This window comes from Apis dorsata, unplaced genomic scaffold (genome assembly GCF_000469605.1).
Source record: "Apis dorsata unplaced genomic scaffold, Apis dorsata 1.3 scaffold_246, whole genome shotgun sequence".
Lineage (NCBI taxonomy): Eukaryota > Metazoa > Arthropoda > Insecta > Hymenoptera > Apidae > Apis > Apis dorsata.
Genome location: NW_006263525.1, coordinates 27,912 through 48,261, shown reverse-complemented (window position 1 = coordinate 48,261; position 20,350 = coordinate 27,912). Strand labels below are relative to the sequence as shown.

General features: G+C 40.4%; 1 protein-coding gene across 3 annotated transcripts in view; it reads left to right on the top strand.

Annotated features, from left to right (window-relative positions):
• LOC102671710 overlaps positions 1-20,350 on the top strand; it is an 88,853-nt gene that overhangs the window by 48,414 nt on the left and 20,089 nt on the right. Inside the window, exons 1-2 of one of the 3 annotated variants that reach the window (XM_006615865.2) lie at positions 37-269; positions 8,281-8,414. In XM_006615865.2, the coding sequence (XP_006615928.1) occupies positions 240-269; positions 8,281-8,414 (164 nt within the window). In that variant the 5' untranslated portion in view covers positions 37-239. Of the gene's footprint in view, positions 1-36; positions 270-8,280; positions 8,415-19,682; positions 19,918-20,350 lie in introns of those variants that run through there. The other 2 variants (XM_006615866.2, XM_006615867.2) reach the window with 2 other exon arrangements.

Genomic DNA, 20,350 nt, shown 5'->3' with positions numbered 1-20,350 from the left:
GTGGTGGTGGTAGTGGTGGTGGTGGTGGTGGTGGTGGTGGTGGGGTCTCGTGCAGGGGTGGCACGTTACGACTTCTAAGGGGACTGGTGGAGGGCCCGATAGGCAGGGTGGCCGCACGAGTGCACCGTTGGGGAACAGCAGGAGGGGTCAATCCCTCTGCACCCTCTGGACGGGAATGTCCCGGCGGAGAGGGCACCCCCCGTCGGAACGTCCTCGACGCCACGAAGAATCGCCGGCTGATGGGCGCCAACCTCACTAAACAGAGCAGGGTGAGTTGTGCTCGAGAGGGGATGCCGCGTGGTGGTTGCTGGCCTTCTGCCTTTCGATCATTTGCCTTCTGGAGATCCGGTTTTGTTGTCTTGTATTCTTTTTTTTTTTTTTCTTTTTCTTTCGTTTTCTCATTTGGAATGGAATGTAAAGAGGAGAAGGAGAAAGAATATTGTCGTGCCATTTCTTCGTAACAATCCAAGTTCCTCCAATAATTTATAATTCATTCTTTACTCAAAGAAGATTACATCTGTACCATTTTATATTACGTAGAGATTTAAATCCTACAAATTTTCCTCTCTTCTTGAATAAAATTCACTCCCGAATATTTCTTTCGTAGTACGAAAAAGAAAAAGATACGTTTCCGCCAGATTATCTTACGACTTCCTCCGCGATGACGTGAATTGCGTTTCGAGGGATGGGAATCGAGGAGTTTAAAAAAAGTTGCGGAAGTAAGAAAGTTGGGTAGGGATGGTTTTGCAACGGTTATGTCCTGAACTCGGCTATATAGAACTTTCCACCCGATTGTCGTTTATAGCGCGAGACAAATATCCAAACAAGTTCAGCAGAAACTCTTGCCGGCGCACAGAACGAATGGTCCAGCTAGTTTTCGTGCTGCGAATGGAACGTTTCATTTCCTCGAGAAACTTTGAATGATAATTCGTTCGCTTCGTGAAAAGGATAATAATAGAATGAGTTATACATTCAGTTTTTGGTTTGTCTTGGAACGTCGTTGTTTACGCGAATGCGAAACTTTTGTGGAATAAATTTTAACTTAACGGTGCTTGATTAATTTCTGCAGTTTATAATTTGTGTGTACGAAACATGGTATAGGGTTGAAAAATTCTATTCCACTTTTTCGCGCGAGTTTTTATCACTCGTGAATATGCCGTGTAATTATAAATATAGAGTTAAAAATATTATTCAAAGAAAATATTTTAATTTTACGTATTTCTATTTTTCTCTCCTGGAAAGGGAGAAGCTTTGAAATAGCAAACGTTACGATTACAAGCTAGAAATTTTTATATATTTTTCTTTAAAGAATAAACTCTTCTCTGCCCCGCGTGTACAGAATAACTTTGAATTAGCTCTCTTATTAAGCTCTCTTATCTCTTACTCGCGAGATTAAAAGGTTGTTCAAGTTAAACTTCCAGCGAGAAAAAGTAAATTATTTCTCCGCGAAAGAAAAACTCTTTCTCATCGAATTTCTTTAATCTTCTCTCCTCTCTTTTCCTCGTATAGAAACTCGCGAAACGAAAACTATCAACATTTGATCCGCGCGTGTGCAAAGAATCGAGAGATGTTGTTCCAACTGTCGAACCTCTCGTCTTTGAATCTCTTTGGAAAGAGATAATAATACTCGATCTTCCACAAAAAAAAATCTATCTCGCCAGTTTTTAAAGAAAACTATTATTCTACAATTTCATCGTTGTCGAGTCGTGGATGATAAAAATACGTGGGTGGAGAGAAGAGGAGGAAGAAGAAAAAGGTAACGAGGAAATTCATGGGCCATTTAAGCTCTGCCGCAGGTATCACGCGCAGATATCTGCGCCCATGAGAGACACCCATTCACCAACCGTTTTCCGTGCCGATGAATGAAGCATTCATACTGCTCGTGCACGTTCGTAAAAGTCGGAGTTTACTTTGACGATTCGTATCAAGCCGCCTCCGCGTACACGCATGAATCGTTCCTCCTTTATGCGCCTCTTGTTTTTCGATCGAAAAAGAGGTCGATTCATTCCGAATATGCTAATTCTTTTCGAATTAAATTTTGTGAAATCATTGTATAATTATTAATATTAAGTTTATAGGAGAAAATTGAAGGTCATTTCATAAAAAAATTAGGGAATCTTCGATAAGAAATTGAACAGTTTCCAAAAAGTATATATGTTGCCTAAGAAAGATTGGAAAATTAAATATTATTCCATCAGAAAGAATGTTAAATTAATCGAAACTTACGCGATATAAATTTACTTTGACAGCAAAACATATATGCATAAAATATAGTTGATCGATTCGACTTTTAAGTGGTTCAATTGTTAAATCAAAATTCAAAGAAATATTATTTTTTCCACAAGTTTCTCCACAATCCCAAGGATTCCTTCAACAGTTGCATTCTTCCATCAACGGAATATAAAATTTCTAAAATTTCTCCTCGCCAAAATACTGGAAACGAATGATTCGATGCGTATCGAAATGAATTACACATTCCATCACCAATTCCAGGATTTTGCACGAAGTTATTCACAGCGTTATCATCGTTAGCAACGCGATTCTCGATGCAACGACGCGTATCAGCCTCGGCGATAAATCTTGGCGAAAGTGGCCCTAAATAATACGATACGTGCAGCCACACGAAACTCGACGAATTCGTGGAAAAATGTCGCTCGTTTCGTTAAATGAAAGGGAGCTTGTAGAGTTTCGTTCCCGCAAGTCACGATTTCTTTATCGTGGTTCGGTTAATTATCGGTTGTGATCGTGGAAAAATGGAAAATGTCAGTGAAGATACGAAAGAAATTTAATTATCGTTTAATTATCGATAGGGACGAGGAACAAATTTGCGTTTGGTCGTGAATTGTGGTGGAAACATAGTCCCACGCCGTTACCAATTCCTTTGATAACCTGAGGAAATTGTTATACTGATGGATGGTTATTGTACGGTTGGAAACTTTTGTAGGATTTTGTGCGAAATTGCATATTAAGGTAAAGAGATGATGAGGAATTTGAGGAATCGTCAGTTTCAGAAATTTTCTTTTATGCTATAATACTGATGAAAACTGGATTCATTAATTCTGTGCAGCAGTTATTGCACGATGAAACTGAGTAAAATGTAGGAGTGCTATTCGAGATTCGTGTGCAAATTATCCTTGTAATGATAATACGTTATATTATTCTTTGATTCATTTAATTTTCCGGCTCCCTTTTTATTTAATTTTATTCTATATTATTCATCGTCGACAATAGAAATATTATTTTCTTTCAAGAATATATTTCATTTTTACTCGATAAAAAACGAATCTTTCCATTCGCGTTCAATTCTGAAAAAGATTTCAATCTCTAAAACATTATCTGATAACCGATTTCGATATGAAATCGAGAAAAAAAATGTCACAGACGATTTCCATTTAAAAACCTGGTGAAAAGATGCAGTGGTGTGGACACGAATTGCAAAAGCTCGGTGCGAAACTCCGAGCATGTATCAAAGCCGTGGCAAACACGCTCGCCACGGGGGTAACTGTGCAAACAGGATAATTAACACCTTTCGACCTCTGCATTACGGGTGCAACGAACGATTCTTGTGTACTTTTCCATGCGCGGATTTCGCGCCGTTGTTTGCGCCAACTTGCGATCGATCGATGCACTCTCGCGCGAAAATTCGCATTCAAGGTAACGATTCTTCGCGATTAAAGCGATTAATCGTTGGATCGTAGTGCACGAGTTTCATGTCTGTGATTGTTAAAAACTACCTTTATATATCAATTAATTTTTAGGAAAGAATCAACGATAATCTTATAATTTTTGTTGAATTTTATTTATTTGGATATATATTATATTCCGTATATTTAATATCACGCGTGTTCCCTCTTCTGTTACGCTTTCAATATGTTAATTCTATGGAAAGGGAAGAGTTCTCCATCTGTTGTGAACTAGATACCAGAATATCAAACTCGTGTGAAAACAACGCTCGAACAACAAAACCTCGTTCGCTCTTTATGAATTAAATCGCTTCTTATAGATAATATTATACTATCGCCGTACTCTTCATATTTTTTAAATTACACTGTGAATAAAAAAATACAAAAAATCCCAACGGGCCATCGTTTCGTCTCCATCGAAAGGCGCGAAGGAGGCTGCAAGATTTATCACGATTCCTCCTCTTCCATTGACGAAAGGATCACTGGCACGTGACCCAGCTATCAATCCCTCTCCTTCGCCACCTACCTTTCCAACTTCCACTTTTCCTCTCGAAACGGACAGAAGTAGTCACCCTCGACCGAGGAGAGAAGAGATCAGGGCGGAAAATCCGATCGTGGCCGAGAATTTGCTCATGCCCTGAATTATTCAACCAGCCAGCGAGCGAGCGCGATCATTGACGGCCTCATTAATAATTTGTCGCTCGATCAACGAGCCCTCTCGAAACGGGACCCCTTCTAAACTCAGGTTTCGGAGGTGCACTCGCAGCCTCTCTCCTCGCACGTGCCTCGAATGAAACGCACGCGTGCACGCGCTGAGTCATCGAGGACTTTGAACCGCCGAAAAACTGAGAATACTAATAAGGACGAGGAGGTGGATGGATGCGCACAACGGTTCGATCGTGAGCCGAGTGTGTCCTTTCGGATTAACGCTTTTTCGCCGCTCTGACGCTGCGCTCGGACGTTGATCGGAAGAAAAAAGGGGTTATTCTCTTTTGTGTTCAGATGCCACTACCAGAGAGTGGGTTTTCAAGCATTCTGCGGAAGTAGAATCGAATGAGGAAAATATGGAATTGGGGAAGGATCGTTCTATTGGATATTGAAATAAGGAACTCGATTTGGAATATATCCAAAAATGGAATTTCCAAAGTTTAATAGAGATGAATTGATAATTATTCTTCGATCGATTTGTAACAAAGATTCGAATATACTTTTCTCAAAATATATTCTCAAACCCATTCCCTTCGAAGGAATTGCGCTCTTATCTTGCCAAAAGCTTTTCACTTCTGGAGGATTCAATCTCGCTTAAGAAGATATTCTCGACTCTCTGCCGATCGAATACAGAATTAAACGGCACTTCGCTTAAAGTCATCGCGATGGGAATAGGCGGTTGGTCCATTAAGCGGAGTCAGGTGAAAGGCGGTTCAGTCGGAGGGGTCGAAACGAGAGATATCGCGGAATACAATCTGGTAAAAGCCGAGTGACCACCGCGTGTGCGAGGCTTAAGGGATGCTCCCGCCCGGATTTATGGAGCCTTAAATCCCGGCCAACGTTCCTTTCCTCCTCCTTCTCCTCTTCCTCCTCCTTCTCCGCCGCCTCGCCATTCTTTTTCGGGGGTTGCCACACTCGTGATGCGATCTTGTCCTTTTTCATCACTAACTCGATCGCCACGCGGTCGACAAAGGAGCTAAAGTTCATCGAAGGCGACTTTTTCTTCGATGTTGCATACATCTCGAAGAAGTTACTGAATATTTCTATATAGAAATGCTTCTTTGCGTTCTGCAGCAAACGTTGCCGCTTATGTTATCCGTTTCCATTCGAAGATCAAAGAAGAAATACGCAACTCACTGATTTCGTTATCATCGATATTAATGCAGTCTTAATAATAAATGAATACATGGAAGAGATATATTAACGAATAATAAGAATCTTTTCTAAATAGAAAATGTATATAGTTTTGGAAATTAACAAGTAGTTGCGAAAGATTACATAAAGTTCTTCGATATTACTTAAAGTTTACCACGTGGTTACTTCGTAATCGTTTTTCTCGAACGAGGATATAAGAGTTACAGAGGCTTTCGTATATCGGTTTTATAGCTCGTGACGGTTCGACTGAGGGCCATTGTCGACTTTTCCATTCTTCTTTCGATGCTTTATTATCCCATTGAATAACGCGCGGTTATTATTTGTTACGATAAAAGGATGTTTGAACGAATATAAAAGATTTTTCTCGGTATCGCCGGGTTGTTTTACGAAGTCACGTTGACGTAAGGACGAAGTAGAAATTAAGGAATACGATAGCTGAATCCGTGAGGGGAGGGAAGAATACTTTAACGTATTCTAAAAGGAATTGCTTATACAACGGGTAAGGTGGGCACGTCGATCGATAACCGCACGTGAGTTTCATTCGGGACACGTGTGTCGCGTGAAAAATTTACGTTCCTAACGAGATTCACCGGTGACGCATCTCAATGGCGTATCGAAAGGATTCGCCGAACGATTGATAAATTTTTCGACCACTTTCACGATATTATATATATATATATATATTTATAAATATTTTTCTTACAATAACGATTCATAATTTAAGATGATAATTCACATAGATCTAATTCTTCTTTCAACCTATGAACGCAATCAATCATTTATATCTACCCTACGTTCCCTTACTGTATCATCAATCAAAAAGGAATTATTCTTCTTGTTCATCCATTCTTCTCCATCCTTAATATATCGTATAACACGATACGATAATGTACAAGCTTATTAGAAAATTGAACTTATATCTTGTCTGTTTTTCATTTAAAAACAAACTCGAACAATTTCTTCAGCTCTACGACAAAACACGATCCTAAACAATCTGTATGAGAAATAGCAATAGTCTGGGTAACAAGAAAAAGGCGAATCCTCTGAAGAAAACAGGAAGCTCTAGCAAACGAAGCAACGAAGAATTCCAAGAGAAATTGAAACGTCGAGGAGGAATCGGGAATCTCGATGCTCTGGGTTTACGATCATCAAAGCTTGAGCCGCGATACGAACAAATTCACTTTCCAACTCCGATTTATCATGGACGTCGTTAAATCGGGGCCGACATATCGAGTTAAATCGCGCGAAATACCGCTTTCGGCGCATTGGCCGTGCGCAATTATTGATAGAGCAACGGCCGGTGGCGTAGGCCGCTTTCACAATCGAAAGGGTGCAATCAATGTGCCGTGCAACGATTTAAATTCATGAATAATTCCAGCCGAAGATCGACGAGGTTTCCTCTCTCTCTCTCTCCTTTTCCGCCTATTTTTCTCCTTTATTCGCCGTCCTCTTCCATCTCGCGTCCCTCTCTCTCGATTTAATCAGAGAAAATCCCTTACGCGAATGCCTCCTTTCGATCTTGGAACGAAGGTCGCCTGATGAAATTTCGAGACGTTCGCGTGAGTTTCAATTTTGGAGTTGGACAATTTCGAGATACGATCGGGGAGAACGATCGATCTGTCTGTGAAAAAGAGAGGGAATCGAGGTCGTTACGATATAAAGTTATCATCGGTTTATGATGTATGTTTTTTCTTTGAAAATGAGATTACCATGCTATAATTCGTCTTTTTTTTTTCTTTTCTCTCGTCTAACTTATTCTTTTGTCGAATTTTTTTTTAGATTATCCAAATTCAGAAGTTTGAATACATCAATGTTTTATTTTATATTTTATACCGGTTCACGTTCGAACAAATCCGTATTAAAAATACTATTTGAAAAAGTACGATTAATCCGAAAGACCAATTTACTTTCATTCTTCCATATAATTCGACCGAAATTAATTCTAGCACGAAATCCTCTGTAACGAACGAACGTCCTCCACCGAAATGAATCGCGTAAACAATTCTCGATTTGCATTTTCTTTCTGCCTGTGTTGCTTTCCCACGCTCGAAATAGCCAAAAACTTGGCAAGAAATCGATGGACAAGCCCCTAATAAACGCAAAACGAGGTATAAGGTTGTCCTGGCAGGAAGATGATCGTAAATAGGAAAGTGGGCGAGTTTTTCCACGTTTTATTCTCCCGTTTATTCCCTGTTTTCCTTTTATTCGATTCATTACAGCGGAGATGCGACGATAAATCCGCTCGTTCGAAAAAGCGCATAAAAATAAAATTCTCTCTCTGCGGGTTCAAGGGGTGGAAGAAGAAACGGCATTGAAAATTATCACGGGCGAGCGGGGAGCGTTCGTTCTGATTCGTTTGAACGTATGTAGAGAAGATATTATGCCCGTTTCGATTGGAAGATCAATGGATGTGAGGAGAAATAAATTTGCACATGAATAAGACGCGCTCTTGATGACCGCTATGGAGGGCAGTGGAACGGTTTCTCTGAACGATGCAGAAGGAGAATTGATTTTGTTAAATGGTGGGGATGATGAGAAAGAAACGTGTGTTTTTGTTAACCGAGCAGATGTAATAGATTTTTTACACGTTGAAATTAAAAAGATGCGATCAAGAATAACCCATCGTTGTTGGATACGTTTTTTGGTACGATTGAATTTAGCAAAAATGCGATCAAAGATAGTACTTTCTAACTTTATTTCGATCTACAAGGAAATGTTAATTTGCTTGTTACAGAGAGAGGCTACGCAACGAGATGTGGAACGCGAACGACGACAACGAATGGAGGCCGAAGCTCGGGTGCGCGAGGCTACGGCTGAAGCTGAAAGAGCACGCTCCAGGGTTCATCATCTTCAGAGAGAACTGGCCAGGTAAGATTCGATCTATATTCTATTTATCATACAAATTAAACAGGATCTGGCCCGATTGTAATTTAAATATTTGACACATTAGATTTAAAAGCAAACATATAAAAATAAAAATAATATATTTCCTCTTTGGAAATCTAGTTAGAATGAATAAAAAAATTCGCTGGAGTATCGACTTCTTTTTTTGTTGTTGTTTTTCCCATGCGCATCGTTTGCACAACGCGTTTCCATTTAATTAAAATACATCGAAACAATAGAACAAAAAAAAAAAAACGCTGTTCGACCAGTGGAATGGAAAAAAATATGTACGTACATGAAATACATACCTAGTTGAGCTCGAAAGGAATACGTGCTTTTAATTATTTTTTTTTTTTTTTTTTTATCTATTTCAAGTGAATTGACTTTCGAAATTAATTATCTCGAAAATTCCGTCTAAACAAGTTGAACAAAAATTTTCATCGTCATAAAATATTCCTTTACACTCGAGATACACGTCTTCGCATCTTCATTTCTTACGTATACCTTTTATTACAGATTTTTTTATCGCACGCATAATTACACATATAACTCCCTCATCGATCGATTTCCTCCAGTATAAGTATATATACCATTTTTTTGCACCATTCTGGTAAATCAAGGTCTCCCAAGGTGACCCAAGAAAACCGCTTTGCACACAAGAGGTCCGTCCACCATTTCCATCGATGGACAGGAAAAGAGAAATCAGGCCTGTAAATCGATGCGGTTGGCAAACATCCGGTAATAATTCGAGACGGCGCGCTTGTCCGACATCGATCTCTCCTTCCTTTGCCTTCCTCTCCACCCCACGTCATCCAACGCTCTCTCTCTCTCTCTCTCTTGCACACTGGCCGTGAAAATCGCCTATTTCATCGCAGACATCGCCGCTTTATTTCCCGTCCACCCCGGCAAAAGTATCAACCTCTCGATATAACGTTATAAATAATGAAACCGCGTTTCCCACGCAATAACTAGCGGATTTCATGGTAAATCATCGGCATTGGCGTATCTCCAATAACCTATCTCGGCCATCCACCCGCCTCGATGTATTATCGCGGGTGGTTGTATCGAGATTACTAGTTTTCAGCCTGAATCTGTATAGTATAGCTTGAATCGATTCGACGGTGAACGTTTTACGTACCCTTGGTTAACGTTTCGAACACCGGATGCAACCGATAGGTGTTCACCGTGTTGCGTGGGATTAGCGGGAGGCGCCTGCGTTTGATGGCAGGTTTGCGGAGATTCGAGTGTTTGCGCGATTCATCATCCGTTGGATCGTGTGGAATGTTTTGGGGATCGTTTTGAACGATACGAAAATATCGGGAGAAAGGAAATATATTATTCGTTTATTTTAATTAATTGGAGGCGAATTAATATTTGAAAAGAGATCTCCCGAATTTTTTTGAGAAAGTATCCAAAGATAAGGGATTATATTCTTATATCTTCTCTCTTATGTGTTGGACTTTTATCTATATCGGGATATCTCGCTCTCGGAAATGATATGGACCGGAAGTATCGTACGTCGCATCGAAGTATCGGAAATTGAAAATGTGCAACGTTAAATCGTAAGAAGAAGAGGAGAGACCTTTCTCGAAGGATCACGTCCACTGTAAACTCTCTATAGATTTATACTACACATATAAATCTTTGATCAAGAGAAGAAAAGGATTCCATTATCGAACAATTTTATATAATTTCCCATTCACTTCACTGTTAATGGAATCGTTGAACGATTATAACGGCTCCTATCTTCTTGTCCTTCCTTTTATCCATATACTAACTCCGGTGTTAAGGAAGAAATTAAAACGATCCATTAACAAATCTTATCGACTCGTTATTTCATCTTGACAGAGACGAGTAATCGATGTAATAACGATCGACCAGTAATTCATAGCCTCTCGATACACGGTGTGCAAGATTCCGGAAATCGATTTCTTCGCTTCCCTTCTTCGAGTGGAAGAGTTAACTTGCTCGCGTGTTTTAAACTGCTCGAGAGAAAAATTGGAAAACGAGAAAGATTCGAGGTCGTTGGGTGTTAATCGGAATTCCGTTGATGATTACGCAGTCGCGATTGCACTGATTCGGGAGAATCGTATAAATTGCATAATTATACGCGACTCATTAGTCATGTCCAATTACACAGAGCAAGCGTTAAATAGGGTATTAAGTGCGGTGTGTGCAAAATGCGAACGTTGAAGCAACGTTAAAGCCCGCCTCTTTCGTAAATGGATAAAATTTCATTCCTGCGCCCCGATCGTATCCGGGCAATCGGGAGGCCGTGGAAAGGGGAGAGGGGGTGGTATTGAATTCGAAAATTTTCATCGATACGGTTGTCTGCGTGCCATGGAAACCGGAGATATTTCGATAATCAGAAAACGGGCATAGATTCTTTTTTTTTTTTATCTATCCTAACTTCTTTTTTTCAATTATATTTTCCAAAGGAATAATAGAAATGATAGGCGTTTCAAATGTGTTTTAAATTTAAATTTTATTCGATTTATATTTCGTGTTTAATGATCACGATGAATCGATTAATAATTTTCTCGCAATTCATCGCTGCGTCTTACAAAAAAAAGGAATAGCAAAAGTGTTTTTCCAGAAAGACGATCCAAGCATCCCGTCAAATAATTTTATCGCGTTCCCCCTCTCATAGGAAAAAGAAAAAGAAAAAAGAACAGGAAGTATCTCCGAGCAAATTCTCACCCCCTTATTTCCCAGCCGCATCGCATTTACGGCAACAATACCTACTAAAAGTAGCAAACAGCGATTCTTGGCTGGCTTCTACGCGTTATGCGAGACGATAAAAACTGTGTGTGGAGGCTGTGCCCGGTGCGTGTATCGAAGCCAGCCAAGCGGACGCGAGAGAGAGAGAGAGAGAGAGAGAATATACGTTAAAGCGGAGCCACCCCTCGCGTCGAACGCATCTCCGGAGCAGCAGGGTCGTGGAAGGAGGGGTTGCTCGTGGCATTTTGCCACGAGAAAACGAGAACGAGCGAGCCATTGTGCGTGCTCGAAAGCGGCGATGCGCTTCTCGCGCGCGTTGCACCGATGCAGAATGCATCGCGTGGATATGCATTCTGGATATGCCTTTTGCAGAGTGAGTGTCGTGGATTACGATGGATCGTTACGGTATGTGCACAGGGAACATTGTCGAGGAAAGTGGCAGAGGAAAAAAATTGGTTCGATTGATCAAGTTAATTCGATTTTTTATTTATAGATCGCTCGAGACATTTTCGAATATTACGACACTATTCTTTAGATTTGACAAATTTCTTGTAAATATTTATATGTGGAAAAAGAAACGATCGTTTCAATGGACTCCTCCGTCATCCTGACAATGAGGACAAAAATGAAGAGATCTAGTAATTCTTTCGATCCAACGGAAAATTGAAGAGATTTCAGACGATATTTAAAGAAAAACGTTGATTTCTCTGCTGATAATTCTCGTAACATAACGCAAAAAGATGTTGGATACAGGGAAATAAGAATGAATTTGAAGACGTTCTAGATGAAATTTCGTTGATAAGAAATGTATCCCGCGTTTCCTCTGGAATATAAGCCTGTCTCGTTTACGATTTCTGCGAGATGCCATCCCCCCAAACCGGTGAAACGAATTTTTATCGCGAACCCCATTTGGCACCGGTATCTCGTATTCCCCCGCAGCCAATAGCCCCGAAAAATCTGGATGTCTACGCATTAGATGTACTGCAAGTTTGAATTTTATCAAGAAACTTCTTGGCTCTTTGCCGGACGGTTGAACGTATCGATTGGATCGTTTGCAAACTCTTACCATTTTTTTCAAGGCAAAAGTATTATATTCTTTTCATCGTTGTATCGAGTACAACGTTATTCGAAGAAAAAAAAAAAAGAAATTAACTCTAAACACCGAATCAGTATAGTGTAGGATGAAAAGAAAGAAGGGAGAAGCTCGTCTACTCGGGAATATTCATGAAATCCATTTCCATCTGACGGCATGCCGAATGAATCTGATCCAAGTCCGAGGAGTACGCCTCGGGGATGACAGGCGTGCAACTATTAGCTGAAACTTTACTGGAGAACGATATTCGGCGGGGCCGCGGAATTAGCGAAACACTTAACAAACATGAAAGCATTTAGCAACGAGGCTCGAAAGCAACGATACCTAGCAGCAAGGAGATGCCTAATAGAGTCTCGTTAAAATGCAGTTCTCAACTTGGAGAACAGTCTGGCCGAACTTGAAATTACTTGGGAATCGCCCAGACCGAATTCTCCCCGAGGATATCTCTCGTTCCTTCGTATGGAAATCTTGTTTGTACATACCATTAAAATTTTTCTATCTTTTACAGAATTTAACGCGATAAATATATTTGACAGTTCGATCGTGAACAATTTTTCTGAAACTCTCGTGGATCTCGAAATGTGTTTAGAGATATTTTACCAAATTTTGAGGATCTTGAAGAATTTAGGAGTTCAAAATTCCAAATTTAGAGATCCTTGAAATATTCGGCGTTCCTTGGATCCTTCTTCACTTTGCTATTTACACAATTGCTTTTTACGTCGAAATCTCAAAATTATATCTGATAAAAAATTTATTTCGAATGGAAAATTTTGTCATTTCATATTTCTTCGTTGTTCGATGTATGTTAATAAACCATAGAAAGTAAATTCACTTAGGGAGATATCGGTGGGGAATCGCAAAGTGGAGGATCTATCATGATCAATCGCGTCTGGTATCCGCTGGAAAGTCGATAACAGCCGTGCACACCACGGTTATATCTGCCACGCTAGCGACGGAAATGACAGTCTACAGACAGCAATAACGACGCCACCCTTTCGAGGCCCCCCTCATCCCCTTCGTGTCTCAATTCATCCCAGCATCCCGATAGGACGTCGTGTCCGATAAATCCATGCTGTTTTATTGCGTCTTTAAACCAAATTACACCCCCTACCGTGTACATTTCGTTGCGGCGAAACGTTCCATCTGCGTCTGCTGCCTGCACGCACTCTATAATTTCACACGCGTTCCTTAAGAGAGGAGATTCCATCTTAAATTATCTTCCAAACGTTAAGTACATTTCTTGGGTTAAATACGTAATCATAAGAACGAATAAAATGATTTTTTTTATTTTCTTGAGATTTCTTGACTCAAATCAACAATTTAGAATACGACATTTTTCTCTATTTTTTACAGTTCCAAATTAACGAAAATTTATTAATTTTTTATTATCCAAAAAATAAAGTAGTTAGGTATTAAATACTTCGTTTCTTGGTCAGACTTATTAAATTATAAAGAAAGGGTGGTTGAGAAATTTGTGGAAATTGATGAAAGAGAGCTAAAAATCTTCGAAACGACTATGTATAAGTACTAATTCTTCGCGCTGCACGTTCCAGGAAGAAAGGGAACGAGCGTCGGCTCACGCATCCGCGTAACACGCAAACAGAATGCGTGTACATACAGCGGGTGGACATTTTTTGTTTTCGAGAATGTAAAAGCGACATGATGCATTACAACCGGCCGGATATACCGACTGACGGTTTTCTGTCCTGAATGAATAATCACGTTGGTTAACGTGACACGTTCGCCCATCCCCTGTACGCGTTTCCTTCGTGTTCGAATCACGACTTTTCATCGACCGAAAGATATACTTTCTTCTCCTCCTCTTCTCCTTTCTCCAGTTACGTATAGATTTTTATTACTAACGAACGAAGCGAGGTACATTGCGTGTTTCGTGAATTTTTAAGACCGAGATCGACGTAGGAAAATTATTGAATTTCTTTTTGGAACATCGCGTAATTAGAAATTTTCTATCTCGATCACAAGGGTTCGGTTATCGTTTCCACGAATTCCGACCGCCACTCTGCTCGCGATAATTATTCTCTTAATTAATCACGAATTAAATAATAGATTAAGCGGACCTGCGTTCGCGAAATTAACTAACCATCGCGGTAAACGAACGCGCGGACAAGCGAATTTAATTGATACATTCGATCCGTGTTAATTATTAATACCGCTCGAATAAGTTTAAGCGCGTGGGTAATTTGATAACGGTCAGAAATTTTGATCGATACGCGTACGATTTGGAGATGAATAAACGATAAATAGAAGGGATCCGATTTCGTGGAATTTTTGGAGTGAGAGTAATTAATTAATTGCTCTGGAAGGACATCGAATATACATTTGCACGAATAAATTGACCAAATGTATATAGACGTGTTGTTCCATTTCTAATCTGGAATATCGTCTCGGTCTATGCGATAATTTCCGCGTACAAATTATTTTAAACCCTCGAATTAATTTCGAAAGGTTATTTCGTAAACGTGACTCAAGATACTCTTGGTTCCTCTTATTAAAAAACGCGAATTGGACGTAATAAATGGCGTGCAAAGTGTTACCACAAAGAGAGGAAGGAGGGAATAACCGCGACCCGTGAATCAACGTGATAATTAATTCTAGCAATTTCTCTCGTAAGTACGCAAACCGTGTGCACGGTAGCAATTTATGAACGGCGTGCACGAAATGTCATCGCGCGCTGTGCCACACAAGAGGGATGAAAGAGTCGTGTGTGCACGATCTTTCGATCTTCGTTTTAACTTGGCATTAACGCGTTAACATCCATCCTGTCCAACGATTTATCGAACGAAAAGAATTAATTAATTGATTCGATGAACGAGAGAATTTCTCTTGCCGTTGAGTCAGGATGGGATTGAAACGAGAAGATTTATTTACACATACACATTTATTTATCGCAGAATTATACATATATGATTATACAATGATGGAACAATAAAAAATTATAATTGCACGAAGTTCAGGAGGAATTAAGTTGGAATAGATTCTAAAAACTATATACATTTATCAGGAAACTAAGAGAAATGTGTAACGTAATTATTTATTTTTTCGTACATATATTCTTATCTTGCAGATGTTTACAACAAAATTCGAGATAAACCTGGCTCCTTCGATTAATTCTTGTTCGCTCGAGCCAAATCCGCGAGATAACTCAGCCCTGCAACAGCTGTGGATCTTGGTGGTTTTAAATGCACCCATCACGAACGATTTTTCTTCTCGCTCGTTTCGAGCCTCGCCTCTTTCTCTCTCGCTTTCATCCCCGACAGGATGCTTCCGCTCCTTTTTCCCTCGTGCTCGTTTTTCATCTCGTCTCCACGCGCGCTCTTTAGTCGCCTCTCTTTGCCTCCACGCTCTGTCTGTCCTCTGAATCGTTCGTCGCTTTAACCGTTCTTCCTCCACCTTTGTTTTTCTCCCTTCTCTCGCCTCTTCTCGCTTTCTTTTCCATGCTTTTTAACTTCCCCCTTTTTCATTCCTGTTTGCCTACTCCGTCTTTTTTTCCTTTCTTTCTCACGCTGGATTACTCCTTTCGACCACTTCATTACAGAGGTGTTTCCTCTTTCTCCTCTCGTTAATTCGTTTCCCATCTTTGAATAATTCTTTCTTATCTCTTTTCTTCGAAATCCAATCGTGTTAATATATATATATACACATATATTTGTTCAGAGATAGAGATTCTTCCATCTAGGCTAATTTTTAATTACCGTTCGTAACATTGGAAGAAGAAATTCTCAGAGAAATCTTTCCTCTCGCTTTTCATCTTCCTCCTCCTCCTCTTCCTCGTCGATTTTCATTCTACTTCTTTCTCCTCCCTGCCCTTTTCCACGTATCACTCTTCACATTCTTCCAGCACACTCCACCATTCTTCGTCCCTTTCGTCCTCGAGAACGGCACCCTCTCAGCGCGCCTATTTAACAGCTATTGTTCCTCTGCGCTGTTAATGGATCCTCTCGGACGCGGAGAACGCGCTCGTGGTGAACGGCGCGTCCACCGTCAGAGGGTGAATGGAAAATTGAATTTCGTCTGGTCGCGGAAAAATAACGCTCTGATTCTCTCGTTACAAAAGGAAAAAAACAATTGAACTGTACGACAGAATTTTTTTATTTCTCCTCGAGAGTCCAAACATGGCGGGGACACGGATTGAACGATGAGAAACGTTGGTGTGTGGTAACATTCGATAATCCAGAGGCAAAGGCAAACTCCTCTCAATAGACTGTTAGGTAATTTCCGCTGGCCTGGCAGGGTGCAATGTTTGCATGTGATTTTAGAGCGACGTCGTTTCGAGAGAGTTCATTCACTTCTCGCCTCCGTTGAACAGGCTTGTAGAGGACAATGAACAAGCTTCGTCACGATCGTTTTCATCGAGATTTTTTTTTTTTTTCTTTTTCGTAAAAAAGTTCCATTATCCTATGGATCCAATTATCCCGAAGAATTAGAAAGTTAATAACAGGCGTGTTTAAAAATATATTCTTAAGATAAAAAAGAGAATAAAATTTTTTAATTTTATTCAACTTCTTCCCATTTCGTCACAACGTCGTATAATACGCTCTTTCTCTAGCAAAATACGAATTGCGTAAAATCCAATCTCTTTTTCCAACCGATTCATTCAATTCCTTTTCCCGAAGCTTTTGTGTCAGATCTAAAGAATAATCGGCAATGCGTCCTCGGATCTCCAATAATCCAACTCCGTTAATCGAATCTGTTACACAGTTTCATTTCCTACTTCGATACACTCTCCGCCGAGCGGAGAACGAAACTCTTAAAGTTCGCGCCGCCCGCGTCCCCGAGCAATTTCGCCATCTCGTTTGCCATGCAAACGATCGCCGATGGAGAAGATTATAAAGGTGTCGTAAATGCTTGGTCTATCGGCCGTAAAGCGAAAACGGAACGGAATCCCCGGTGAAAATCGAAAGTTGGTCGAATTACGAACCGGAATTTCCATTCGAAGAGAAGGCGAGAAAGGAGGGAGGGGGAGGGGCGATTTCCTGGGCCACCTTTCCTCGGCAAGGTGGCGTCGTCGAGCGGTGAAATTCGCGCGGCAATCTGCGAACGCGCGGAAATGATCGGTGAGAAAATTATTCAATTTCGAGGCCCACGTGGAAATGGGAATCTCGAACGAGGTAACGATCGAAAATTGCCGCGAAATTATGGGCCGACGTTTGGCTGTGTGCGCGCCAGGGGGCGGCCATTAACCTCGAATTAGCCGCCATTTCCTCCCCGGCATTTTTCATTTTTCCGGCTAATTGCGAGCCCTCCTTGTAATTATACGAGGTGAAGTTACGAGGCCTCGTCCAACCAAATTCTCCAATGTCTGCGAAATGTTATTGTGGAGGGGGCGCATTTCGAATTTTGCGCGAAAATTGTTGTCCTCGTCAACGATTGAACACGATTATCTTCCCATATTACTTCGTGTAAACGAGAAAGAAGAAAATTATCGCGAGGATAGCAAGAGATAAAAATCTAACCCATCGAAAGGTTGGAAGAGAAGTATGCTTTCGAAACAGAATATCCTTTCTAAAATCTTCCTTTTTACAGATATGATCATCGAGAGAAGGATTCTTAATAAAAATCCAAAACTCTTTTCGCAAATTAAAGATCGTGCTTTCCTCGGCTGTTGTTCCATAGTGGCATCGAACGATCGAAACGAGCGATAATCGTAATCGAGAACGTTTTCGCTCATCGATTCACTGGCAGATGTGATGAATCGAACGATCGATACGCTGGGAAGATTTTAATCGGCTGTGCGGTATTGTTCCACGTTATTGCGTGTCTCGCGCGGATCGGCGAACGTTTGACGGTGGCGTTCAATTTATTTCGGCGAATACAGTTTTACGAGTGCCTGTTAAGCACACGGTTACCGTCCCATTGTATTAGCCAGATACACGGGCCACCGTTTATTACGCGTTTTATGGCCCGCCATCGCGCCGCGGCTACTTTCGCCGTCGAAACGCATCCAAGTTGGTGCGCGGTTCTCGTTGTTAATTAAGCCAGCTCTCACGAGAACGAGCGGGGAAGGAATATTATCCGCGCGGTGATCGTGGGAATGTATATCGTTTCAGCAGGCTTTTTCGGGGCTTTTGATCGAGAGGGGGTGAATTGGATTTGTTTTGGATAGAGATGATTTTCGATCAGATCGGGGTGGAATTATTATTAAAATTTATATAACGTGTGCGACGAGCGACCTAGAAATATTCGTATATATGTATATATATATAGAGTGTTAAAAAGTTAGCTTGATCGATATATAGGGTGTCAGAAGGGGATTACGATGGAAATTTTTGGAGGGTATGGTTTCATCGATTCGAAACGAAAGAATGGATTTCGTTGGAGGCATTGTTGAAGGTAATTGTTGTGATGGAACACGGCCAATTTTCGTGGCTATCGGTTCTATTTGATCAAGGCTGTCATAAATGGGGGATATAATAATCGAAACGGTGTTCGATAGATTGAAAATTGGGGTAGATTTCGTTGCTCGTAATAGGATTCCCAGGAATGGTGTGGCACGCGAACCGACTCGTTTCGATCGAAAGGAGAGGTTTCTGTGGTTATAAAATAGTGGTGCTTCGTTTCGATTATTATCACCCTTCGACGAATACCTCGTCCGCGATAATAGCAAGACAACGATTCGCGCGTGTATCTCGATGCGTGTTTCAACTCGCCTCGACTTTCGATTTTCAAGATAATTTTAAATCATTTCCTATCCTTGTATCTCGTATGTCGTCATCGACCTGTTCCAAAAATTCTAGACAAGTGACGGATGAAATTCTTGGAAAAACGTGGTATATATTTCTAGTACAAAAATGGATCATCGAGTTACAGTCTCGATCATAATCTCCATCTAAGGTATCTAAATGGTCTTGATGCAAAGTTGTATTACTCTTATATTTGTGTATAAGCAATAACGATAATAATTTCATTTTAATTTGCTTCTAGAGAGAGTTACAAGTAGATCTGCCTGCTCCCCCTCCCATATTCTCGATTCCTCGCAACATATCGAACAATCGCCACTTACTTACTTACTTACTTCGAAACCTGGTGCATGTCGGACAAAATCTCGTGTAATAAAGCGGCCATTATCGTGTCACCATCCAATTTTCTTTATTATCAAACTTTACCGTCGCCTTCTGGGAAAAAGCAATCACCCTCGGCCCAGAAACCGCGTTTGTCTTCCCTTGTCAACGGCCTTGTCGCCTTTATGCAATCCGTATGAATGCATTACGAGGAGAGTAGCTTTATCCTATATTTCAATTTATTTCTCCGAGTCATAAATAAATTATGCACTTCTACGGCTATGAAGAAACGAATGGCTTCCTTTCGTCAAGAGTAAGTAAATTTGATGCTTCTCGATACGAGTCTTTTCGAATCGATTGTTTCTTTTTCAACTTTATAAAATCATGGTGGTGATTCTGGAGAAAAGAAAAAAAGAAAGAAAGAAAGAAAAACATCCCTATAATGTGCCTTAAATGTAGCAAGAGGATTATTTATATATAGAGGGGGGGTATAGCGGCAACGATAGCCAAACACGAGGGACACGAAGAAAATGCCGATTGGTTGCATGAACATTCTGAGAATGATGCAAAAGGGCCATTTGGCAGAAACAGACTCTCCACTTAATCCGACAAATGGGAATCTTGTTCCAGATCTGTGATGTACCACATCAATTACGTAAGCTTTTTTATGATCTGGAATAATATTTGCTTCTCTGTTTTGTAAACACTATTTCTTTCTTAACTTGTATGGATAGCAGAGAAAATTCAGAAACAAAACTAAAATCGTTTATTCACGAGCATTTTGTTTGCATTCCAATTCGTAAAGCATAATTTTCAAAAGAAGTTTCTTAATTTCTTAGAAATCAACCCTTTTCACGATCCAACCCTCTTTTTTCATCATCTCTATTTCCTTGCCATGTCGCAAAGCGTACGACGAATTTGCAGAAAATATCGGATCGCAATCTCAATCGCGTTTCTTTCAAAAAAGAAACCAAAACCTTTCGAATCACTATCAACCCTTTTATGATATTCTCTAAATTATTATTTTTTCGCATTCCGAATTGGCAAATCGTGCCACTAATTCGCCTTCACGTTTCTTCTTCCATCAT